We start from the raw sequence: 11,884 nt of genomic DNA on the forward strand, positions 1-11,884 counted from the left end.
CTGAGCGTGACTGAGGGTGGCATCACAACCTCCCGATCTGCCCTGCTCTGTGCATGACAGGGGGCGGCGCACCAACTCCCCAATCAGCCCTGCTCTGAGCCTGACCAGGGGCTGCACCTAGGGATTGGGCCTGCCCTCTGCCATGCGGGAGCAGGCCTAAGCCAGCAGGTCGTTATCTCCCGAGGGGTCCCAGACTGTGAGAGGGCACAGGCCAGGCTGAGGGACCCCCCTCCCCCCTGGGGGCACAAATTTTTGTGCACCGGGCCTCTAGTAAATTATAATGGTATCTTAGCATATACCTGAAGCAATATTAAGTACATCAAGACATGAGGTATCTTTAGAAAGTATGTAACTATCCATTATTAAAAATTCATATCCAGAATATTTTCCTTTATTATATAATACATTTATAGCTACACAATGTAAAACGATGATCTACATTATTTAAAATCATGTATTTGGCTCATAATTAACGTAGATTACAATTCACTTGGATGGTGGCTACAGACACACAAAGAATGATTCTGGCTTCTTTTGTGTATGTATAAAAAATATTCGAAAAACCAATATAACTTAACTAGAAATTAAACCAGAGCTAAGTAAAAATTATCCAGCAAAAAAGAATGCTAACATCTCTTGTTTTAAGTTTCAACTGGATAATAATTTTTTAAAAAATCTTTACATAAAAATTCTGATACCACCACCCACAAATCATAAAGTATAACAACAGATAGTATATTTTTTACCTAATCACTTTTTTGACTCACAATAAAAACCTGTTGTTTACAGAAAATAAATTCAATAATTTATCCAAACATTGTTACATAAGAAGTTTTAAGAAACTGTAAATAATTCTTAATACTCTCATTTTGATTCTCCGACTTTTCAAGACTATGTTGTATTTCTTTCAAACATACTTCCTGATGTTGTGTTTTCTAAAAAAAAAAGATAATCAATAATGACATTCATATCAAAGGATAGTCATAATATAACATTTATATATACAATAACTGACTACATGAATTTTAATTTTTTTAAAAGAAAGACTCCTAACCATCTGATGTGTTTGTTAATAACTAATCTTAGAGCTCACTTTTCTTTAAAATAAAGAAAAAGTAAATGGGTGATATTTACTGTGATATATTTTTTGTACTACATATTCTTTTAGCCCCAAATTATTACACATTTAACATGATTAACTTAATAAGTGGGTTTTATTTAAAGCTGTCCTAATTTCTCACATCTAACATGACATTTTAATACTAGTTTTTGCCATTTTCTCTACCTAAAAATTCATATTTTATAACATAAAAATGACTTTTGCTGTCTTAAAAATGGACAGAATTCCAGCTTTGATAATACAAACATTTTATTTTTAGAATCTTTCATAAGTAAAATGAACTCTTAATATTATAGGTATTCTTTATTTAAAGTAAAAATTACAAACATAATAAAGTTTTAAAATATTCAGTGGCATATAAATTTCCAAGATATCATTTAGCTTCCAACTGAAATGTAGACACCTTGACAAGAAAAATCTTTTATCTCCCTCCCATCCGGTGTTCAATAATACCTGACACCTCCTGAAACTGAGCAATGCTCAATGTCCCTCAGGTGAAGTAGGTGGGATGAAGAAATGTGCTAGCCTAGGCTATACAAAATCACAGAATGAATATAATGCATCTTTGTAGAACATCAATGTTACTCAACAATTTAGAGGAAAAAATACTAATACAAACCACATATTGTGAGGCAGAATGCAAAATGTGCATATATTTTAGGATAAGACTCCAAAGTCACTTCAGGCTTCAGGAAGGTTGGCCTGAGTTAAGCTGCTGAAGACACCCTTAAGTCTGTGCACCCACTCTGCCCCCCACTGGAACACTTGGGCAAAAAAAATCTATGAAAGCCTGCTACATGGGCAGGGCACTGTGGTAGACACCAGATACAATCAATTATGAGACAGGCTCTCTGGGTGCTTACGATTCAATTGGAGGCAAGGTTATGTATACAAAATAAATACTGAAATGCCCACTGAAAGGGACAGAATACATAAGCTCCCTTTTTAGCAATGTCTAAATCTATGCTTAGAATTCTAGATTTTTACTACTGTAAAATTTCTCAGGGTTAATAGAGCATCAAATATTAAATCTATTTATTTTGGCAGCTTTAGCCAAGTACTGGGAGCATTAAAACAAAACCCATCTCATCTTAGTGTACTTATTTTTTCAGAAGCTTTAACTATACAAAGGACATGACATATTTACAATATCAGCAATTCTGATGGTGGATAAAAATAAAAATAGAAATAAAGGGAAGGCCTGTGCTAAATTCAAAGTGAAAAATGTTTTGTTCTGATTGAAATTGCCATGGAGCTTTTGATGGCAATAAAATTAAACTAATATTACATGCCAAAAAGTCATTTAACTTTTGAACCTTTCAGGTTTTCAACTCTTTAGACACTTGGGAATGAAAAATTAATTTTCCCAGAGTCTCCAGCTCCTGGAAAAAAATTAAGTATCATTATTTTATATGTCATTTTTAAGCAGACAGTTTTCAAGTAATTTAGTCATGACTAGTGCTAGCTTTCATACTATCTTATGCTGTTTCAGGAATATTTAGGAAAAAACATTAGAAGACTAATTAAACACAGACAATTTCATAATCTCATTTCATGGCTGAGTGGACCAAAGCAGCCATCTCCTATGCAGATATAACAATAGTGAATATTTACTTAATGCCAACCTATAACTTTCTAAGATAGAATATTCATTATTCAAGAAAAGTATCAAAGTCTAACTCATAATAATTAAATTGTGAAATGAAATGAAAAATTCATAACAGAAAGGAAGTAAGTAGAATATCTGTAACTTTCATTAAGCAGCTGTCATGCTCAAATAATGTGTACAGAAAGGACCTAATGACACCTCAGGGGGAAAGGTAACAGAAGCTATCAAGGATGAGGATAATAATTCTTTGGCATAACCCTACATTTTTAATTTGTGTGATTTATAGTTATTTGTAATAGTATCAATAAAGAAATGGCCCTGATTTCCCTCACTTTGTACTTTAACTGTTTAAGCAAACTAACATGGTAAGAATGTTAAATGCCAATTTATTTTTTATGAAAATACATAAGCTATACTAATACTTACACTGTTTATTTTGCAAACAAGTTGATTTTGTTCTTCATTTTTCTTTCTAAGTTCAGTTTCCAGATCTAATATTTTAATTTGTAAGGCCCTCTCTCTAGATGACATTTTCTCTATTTCTTCAGAAACCTGTAATTTTCATTAAAAAAGTAAAGTAACTAAATGTACTTTCTTTAAAGTATAAAGCCTTGACATAGTTACATTATACCTCTTTTTTCCAAGTAGATTATTAATTGGATGATAGACAATTTAATTAGAAAGTGTTTAAAGTTGTTGTATGTTAAGGAACACATGTAGCATAGTATCTGAAAAATGGCTTAAGATACAAGAGGTATATGCATTTGCACTATTCTGTAACTTCAGTACGTTTTCTCCCCAATACCATATTTTTATATCTTACTGAGACCAATCTCCGCTTTACAGTATTTATATTCACCGTGGTGTCTAGACTGGTGCTAGAATCTAGGAAGTTCTCATTAAATGCTTAGATGGATAGAATTGGGGGACGGCAGGTGATATATACACTTCATACACAACAAAAGAGATTGAGCTTTCATTCATTCACTTTCCAAGTGGTCTGAATTTGAGTTCTCACATTTCTCTGACTTATTTAGTGGAAAGTCTCACTTAGCTATGTTCTTCCAAGGATTCAGATATGTGGGAGCCTATTTGCAAAAAGGTAGGGTTGGAGCCACAATAATGCGAGTGGAGGCAGGGACTATATAAGGAGCAAGGAACCAGTGGGAAGAACTATCCTCTAATCTAATTCCTATGGACTAAGTTCTAAGTTATTGTAAAGTGATTTACCAAGATGTCTTGTGCACAAATTCTGAGGGCAACTGTGACTGAGGCGTGCTGGCAGTTATGGGAGAAAGCTGTGGGAGAAAGAGCCCTCAGAACAAATATCCATGTCCGTGACCATGTCCCGCAGTGTGGACAATGGTGACAGTGCAGTGACAGCATGCCTCATGAAGCAGGAACTAGAGACAGCCCCACAGTCCACTGCAGCGGAGGGAAAGGAAAGGGCACACGCATCTCCGGGGACTCTGAACACTATGAGTAGGAATCTGAGGTCGTTAGCATTTCCAAAGTCCACTTAGGCTGAACCCAAGATAAAGTCACTTCTTGTTTTCCTCCTACAGGTTGGTGGCGCTGAGAAACCTGGGTTACAATTCTACCAATGGCAGTACATTTTATTACTTAGCTTTTATTCAATGATGTGTCCTTCAATATCCATTTAAATTGGTTTCCCAGAGTTAAAAAAAAAGTATATGACACTTGAGATACAAGAGTCACATATCAAGGATATTGGATTTTATCTGACTCTTGTGGAACTACCACTAACACACTTTGGAAAGACCATGGGTGGAAGAGAGTTTAGAGGGAATGATTCAGAATCCAGTGTTGGACAGGTTCAGTTTGAGATGCCTCTGTTAAGTGGAGATATCAAATAAGTAGAATGTCTGAGTCTAGATTTCAGGGGACAAAGAAGTCTAGAGTAGAGAGAGATATCTGAGAATCATCAAAGTATAGATCAGTGGTTGACAAACTGCGGCCCCTTGAGTGTGGCTCTTCCACAAAATACAACGTGCGGGCGTGCATGTACAGTGCGATTGAAACTTCGTGGCCACACTCAAGGGGCCAAAGAGCCGCATGTGGCTTTCGAGCCGCAGTTTGCCAACCACTGGTATAGATGATCTCTTTTTAGCATCATGCAATCCTAGGAGGAAACTCATGACCACCATTTTTTCAATTAGGAAACTAAAGTTTAGGCAAGTACTTGTCCTGGGTCAGGGTATAATACACCAGAGACAGAATTCAAATGCTGTTCCTGACGAACACCAGAGCCCACCTCACGTCTTTTCAAACCATTTCGTAAATTTACCTCTTCTTTGAGATCTTCCTGAATCATTTCTCCTCGCCCTCAGGTTGAACTACCTTGTACCCTCCCCCTCTACTGTAGCACCTACATGCTGGATGGCATGTTTGTTCACCTGTCATCTCCCTCCTGGACTATGAATGTCCTGAGAGCTAAAGCCAGGTCTTATCCATCTTTGCATCTCAGGACTAGTAGAGACACACAGTGAGATACTTATTAAATGCTAACCAAATGAATTTAACTAGAATTTAATTCTTGCATGTATTTATGAATGCAACAATGTTTGCCCAAAGAAAAGGGAGTTGAGCTTTACCGCTCACTAGATCCTGATCGAAAACAAAATGTTCAATAATTTGCACATATGTTCTGGTTTTATTTTATTTATTTATTTATTTATTTTTTAATGGGAGGGTAAAGGTGAGAGGAGGAGAATACTCCTTCAAAGTGTTTTCCATCGCTGCCCTTTACCCTGCCACATCATCATGATCTGGTAAAGAAACTCTGGTCCAGTAAGATATCTGTTTAGCTCCAAAAGGCAAAAGTAGGTAAAAAACAAAAATGTAATTGCTCTCTTCACCCTGTCATTAGGATAAAAACAATAACTAAATGTAGGTTTGGCAAGATGAGATATTGTCTGTTTAAAGAGGACTCTTTGGTAAACTAATTAAAAAGTTTCTAAATAAAGGCCATCTGTACCTTTCGTCTTCCTTCTTCTAAAGCAGCTTCCAGCTGTCTAGCCAATGCTGTATATTCTGCAGACTTCTCTTTAAACTTAAGATTGCTGTGCTTAAGGCATTCTTCTTGGTTTTCCAGCTTCTTTTCAAGCTCTTTATTTTCTGCATCCATCTGTTCTAATTTTCTTTTTACAGAAAACATATATTTTAAAATTACAGTGTATAGAGAAAAATGCAACACCAATTATAAGTCAATTTAGTACTTACTGTTTAAGGTTTTCACACTTCAACTGAATAAGATAATTTTCCTCTTCCAGAGAAAGCTCTGTCAGAAGATTTTGATTTCCATCAAACTAAAAGAGAAAAATTTTTTCTTGGTTATTTTCTTTATAATAAATTTCTAAAGAAAATATTATTATTACTCCTACACAGAGAGACACCAAGAAATATCACATTGGTTAAGTTTATAAAGCTATGCTACCTTATAAAAAATCATCTACTACAAATTTTTCTGAAAGATGGCTAGTAAAACATTCTGAAAAAAACGTTTCATTGCAAAAGGTCATTTATTTTATTAAGTCAGTGTGAAGATTTTAAAAACTGTCGAATACTTAGAGTTACTCTTATAATTTTTGTTTCACTTAAATAGTGATTGATAATTGAATATCTGTGAACTATGAATAAAAAACATATTTGTGAAAAGCAAATTAAATTAACAAGGAAATCAATGAAAATACACTTGCCTACACCAAGACAGAATGTTCTTCCCAATGCTTAAAAAAGCTGTAAATTGTTTCAGAAGCTTTGAAATAAATAAAAAAATTTTCATAATTTCAATTAGTAACTTAGGTTATCTACGTAATTTGACATTTTCTTAGAAATCTCTTATCAGGAATTTAAATTCAGCAACGTTTTGTTTGCATGTTTTTAAAAACAGGATGCACTTCAAAATTAAAATCCAAACTACATTTGGAAGATAGGGAATCATTCCTAAAATTGTTTTGCAAATACGGAAAAATACTACCATCCTTGGACATGCTTCTTTGAAAAAAAAGTACTTAATTAAAAAATATATTTATTAAGTGCTTACTATATGTGCTAGGCATTGACTTAGAAGATGGCTATGTGGTGCTAACAGGGCATCCTTGATCCCTGCTCTAATGAAGTGAAAAAGTATGTCCAAAAAAATTGGAAATAATCCAAGTAAACTTGATGTGCAATTCTGATTAAATACACTCTAATTTTTGTGAGATAAATGACAATAATTAACCTTATCCTGACATCAAAAAATATATATGTACTAGTAAACATAGCATTGCTCCTTCTCTTATGCTATTACCATGTCCTCAAATATCTAAATATAGATTTATATGAATAAACCAAACAAGCAATTAATTCTGTTTACAAATTTTTTTACTATAAAATACTAGCAGAATAGCTTGCAAAATAATAGTACTGTATCTGCATAAACTGGTATTTTATCAACTGACATAGATGGGAGTAAAATAAATCAATCCCTGACATGAGTGCCCTCAATTGGGGAAAGCATTCGTAAGCGCTTCTTTAACACAGGTAGCAAAGTGAGAATGACGGCTGGACACCTGGCCCTGAAGCTCCCTAATGGTGTGCGCCTGGTCCGCACACGTCTCCTTGTAGTGCTCCAGACTCTCCTGACACTCCTGAAGCCTCCATTCCGCCGCCGTCAGGGAATCGCGGGTGTGCTCTAACTCCTTCAGATGAGACTCCATCTGGCCTCTCATCTGAGGTGCGGCATTAGGGAAATAAGTGTAAGATCACACAGCATTACTGCTTTCACTACCTTAAATACTAGATACGCTGATAACGTAATATGTATTTTAGGAATAATGGTTTTAAACAAAAAGATTCCATCAAATAAATGTGAATTAACATTAAGTTAGACTCTGCTAAGTAAGAACATATAACTCAAAAGTGGGTTATACTTTAGTTTTCAAAAAGTTTGTTGAATAAATGAATATAGTAATATTAGTGTGGAGGGAGAATGTTTAACCTCCTTAGGAAAAGAAACTTTTGAATCCTGTCATTTATGTACTGATAAAGCTGGCATGGTAGCTTTCTAGCCCTCAATCTAAAGTAACTGTCACTTTTTGTCGTTCCATCTTCTAATTCAGATATTTCAATTACAGCAGCCTTGCTGCATTCATCTTAGTCCAAATCGGTGGGCTTTACTGTGTATTATTTTAAGATAGCTAATATCATCAGTCCTCAGTAGACTATTTGATCATTAATGGTACTATGAAGTAAATCTCTCTAATTTTGTCTATGTTAATCTCTTTGGCTACTGCAGTTCCTTACAGTAGCACTTTTGTAGAGTTATGACAAGAAGCAACCCTAAGATATGCTTGTACTGTTAATTAAGAAAAAAATAACCATTTAGGATGTTCATAGGGAGGAAAAGCAAGCACCACCTCTTTCCCTGACACAGGGACCACCTAGAGCTACTATGCAACATCTGGCATTCTTAATTACAAAAGGTAAAACTAGAACAAAGCACACCTCCCAAACATCTAAGAGCCCATGAGAAAACCAGGAGACTTAAAACAGTGGAAAAATAAAAGGAAGAATTTCACTTAAAAACGAAGAATTTTCTGGTTTAATACAAATAAGAAATCACTGTGACCTCACAGTATCTGAAAAACTCAGCTCCTGCTCCATCTGCCTTTTGAACAGGGTTTGTAAATGGGCTTTTATTTACAGTGCTGCCTAGCAAAACAGAAGACAGTTGCATTGGTAAGTCTCAGGAGAAAAGGAGACCAAGATAGATGAAATTATTTTTTCTCTAAGGTGCTAAAAATAGGAAGAGTAACTCTAGGAAAGTAGTAAACTGCACATTTGGTGGGTTATCTATCTCTGTCTAAACAGCAGAATGTCTGCGCTGGCTCAACTCTCACACTGATTCCTCACTTGAACTTCTCAGTCCCAACATATGGAGAAAATCCAGAAACAGAGACCATGTTACACTCAGTTGGAACTGAACAGTAACATCCCATGACCTCTCAGCCAGGAGCTAGCGTCCCATGGCTTTCACTGCTGCTTTACTAAAAAACTTAAAAAGACCCAAAAAGGGATGTGGTTTCATTTAAAAATTTAAAAATATTCACAAAAACATCATAACTTGCCAACATTGGCCTTCCTCTCATTCTGTTGCAATAGGGTGAAAAAAAGGAAATGATGTGGGGTTTTTTTCTATGATATCATTTTTCTTCCAACAAAGCATTTGGCAGAGAATATTTACTTTGCTTTTTTAGACACAAAAGATTTACTGTCAGAAAAACAGGTGAGATTAAAAATAAGAGGTACTCAAGTTTGCATACTTATGGTTGATGAAGCTCAGTGATAACCATTTATTTAGCTATTTAAGTCTCCCGTTGAGTAAAAATAATTAAATGTTTATGTGATCTTCCAAATATTAAAGAAAAAGTGAAAAAACATTCATAAAAACAAACACCATTTCAAGCCTGGAAGAAACATTATTTCCTCAGAAAGTAAACTCCTACAGAGACTGAGAACAGATAATTCCTAGGTCTAAAATAGAGAAAATAACCACAGTGAAAGATATTTGTATAATATTTATAAAGTCTAAAACATAAATATTACTTTATTATTTAAAATGTCAAACTTACCTTCTCTAATTTTTTATTTTTGTTTTTTGTTATAAGGTTATTTTCACTTAGCAAATTTTCACATCTGCTTTTCGCCATTTCAGCTGCTTCTTGCAATTTTTGTACCTGATAATAGAATATTATTAGAGTAACATCTATTATTTTATTATTAGAGCCATAATATGAAATTAAAAGCTAAAAGTTTGAAATTTCAATTTTAAACAAATCATTATTTCCCTGTTAATATCTCAGTAGGTTTATCTAATGTTACTCCTTCTTTAAATATAGGAATCACTCAGTGCTCTCCTCTAATTCACAATCCTTTTATGATTTACCCGTCTTTTCCCATCAATACTTCTAGACTCTTCACTTGAGCTCTGAATATTAGAGAGATCTTCACTTGCAGGCCAATGTCACTTTAAAGAACCAGCCTCTGGTTCAAACTAGCTCCCATACCAATTATTTTACCCTCCAAATCAAAAACCTGCTAAAAACAATAGCTGACTGAGCACTTTGTGCAAGGCCCAGAGCCTAGAGTAAGGTAACTCACCCATGATATTCCTACAAAGGAATTAAACCCAAACAACCAGTTGGGATGGCATTCTTAGTAACATGTGCCATCAACCATCATAGGCTCCATTTCTACCTCTGGCTTGGATGACTCACTGGATATCTCAACTCCATTTTCCCATCTAAGCCATCCAGATGCAGCCCCTTCCTACTTACCTACACTATGCCCCCCTTAAGCTTTTATTTTTAGCTCATTACTCTTTAATTCAAATGTTCTCTTCCCATAAAATCAAACTCTTTATTGACTATTGTTACCCATTATTCACAGACCTGCATAAATCCCATCTTTCTCATGAAGTTTTTCTGAATACCACATTTCCCAAACCTACGATTTTCTGTAATTTACGATTCAGCACATGCTCTACTCCATATATATTGTCATATGTACTTTTCAGGCATTTCACAGGAGTAAGTCTGAACGAAACTTTGTTTATTGGGAAAAAGGGAGTCTTGGGCTTTAATGACCCTAGAAAGGAGTCATATTCCAAATCAATACCATTAAATATACAAGATGACAAATATAAACAAGATTAACAAGATTATACATGAGGTTTACATTACATCTACGTAATTAATTTTAGATCTACTTTTAAGAATATCCAACACATACATAGACAATGAATGTTTAAATCAGGAATCAGCAAAGTCATCTATTAATACAAATATTTGGGACCTTAAGAAACACTTGGGACATGTCATGTTCTATCACAAACAATAGCTCCTCCTTTCTTCAGTTCTGTTTATGTAGATCATAAACAAATGCAGTGCTTTAAATTGTCTACCCACAAACATTAAAATAATTGCAGTGGTCACCTGAGTTTTATACATTTCAATAAGGTTTTTCTGTTGTTTTTCTACTTCTTGCAATTCTGAGAGTTCATTTTCAACGGAAACAACCTCGTCCTTCAAAGCAGCAAATGAAGTCTAACAAGAAATATATAAATAGGAATTATAAATTATTAAAATTAATTTGTCCTCCAATGCTATAGGATTATAAAAACATAACTCATTTATCAACGAAGTTAATAAAATAATTATTTTTGATTGAATATAATTACCATCTAAAAATTCATAAGTTTATAAAAGTTAGTAAAACTTATAAACAACTTTAAAAGATTTTTGCAAGACATATTTTTAAAACTTTTAAAATTTACTGACAAAAAAGACTTGGAAAATAGACCAGGTTCCTAGATGGGAAGACGCATACCAGTTTTTTCCAAATCAATAAAACTTTAATGCAATTTCAAACAAAAGTATAACAATTGGGAGAAGGGAAATATGACAAAATTAATTTAAAATTCATATAGAAAAATAAATAGGAAAGACTAATGAAATTTTGAAAGAAATACTAAACGGAAAAATCTCAGTACTTATTAGATATTAAAATATATAAAGAACTAATATTAAGATGCTAAATAAGAAATATAGAGGTTGATTGAACAGAAAAATGCACTAAAATTATATTTAGTATATGACAAAAATTGGATTTTTAAATCAATGGGGAAAATATGGATCAGTAAATAACAGTAGTATATAATTGTTTAACTATTAGAATAGATTACTTACCTCCATGCAATACTATTTATTTTATTTTTTTTCCCCAACACTATTTTTTATATGTACTAAAAATAAAAAACTGCACTGGCCAGTATGGCTCAGTTAGTTGGAACACTGACCCATAAACCGAAATGTTTAGGGTTCGATCTTTGGTCAGGGCACATATCCAGGTTGCAGGTTCCTCCCAGTTGAGGCTTGTGCAAGAGGTAACGTATCAGTGTTTTTCACATCGATGTTTCTCTCTCTCTCTCTCTCTCTCTCTCTCTCTCTCTCTCTCTCAAATCAATAAAAACATATCCTTGAGAAACCAAGATGGAGGCATAAGTAAACACCGGAAATTGCTGCCTCACACAACCACTTCAAAAATACAACTAAAAGACAAAACGGACATCATCCAGAACCACAGGAAGG

At 34.2% G+C, this 11,884-nt stretch overlaps 1 protein-coding gene across 5 annotated transcripts in view; it reads right to left on the minus strand.

Annotated features, from left to right (window-relative positions):
• Window positions 1–369: 369 nt before the first annotated feature.
• ODF2L (outer dense fiber of sperm tails 2-like) overlaps window positions 370–11,884 on the minus strand; it is a 39,425-nt gene continuing 27,910 nt past the window's right edge. For 3 of the 5 annotated variants that reach the window (XM_014532758.1, XM_005885498.2, XM_014532757.1), the window contains 7 exons: window positions 10,730–10,840; window positions 9,368–9,472; window positions 7,307–7,465; window positions 5,973–6,058; window positions 5,728–5,890; window positions 3,156–3,281; window positions 370–935 (listed from right to left, as the gene is read on the minus strand). In XM_014532758.1, the coding sequence (XP_014388244.1) occupies window positions 807–935; window positions 3,156–3,281; window positions 5,728–5,890; window positions 5,973–6,058; window positions 7,307–7,465; window positions 9,368–9,472; window positions 10,730–10,840 (879 nt within the window). In that variant the 3' untranslated portion in view covers window positions 370–806. The remainder of the gene's footprint in view (window positions 936–3,155; window positions 3,282–5,727; window positions 5,891–5,972; window positions 6,059–7,306; window positions 7,466–9,367; window positions 9,473–10,729; window positions 10,841–11,884) is intronic. The other 2 variants (XM_014532760.1, XM_014532759.1) reach the window with 2 other exon arrangements.

This window comes from Myotis brandtii, unplaced genomic scaffold (genome assembly GCF_000412655.1).
Source record: "Myotis brandtii unplaced genomic scaffold, ASM41265v1 scaffold909, whole genome shotgun sequence".
Lineage (NCBI taxonomy): Eukaryota > Metazoa > Chordata > Mammalia > Chiroptera > Vespertilionidae > Myotis > Myotis brandtii.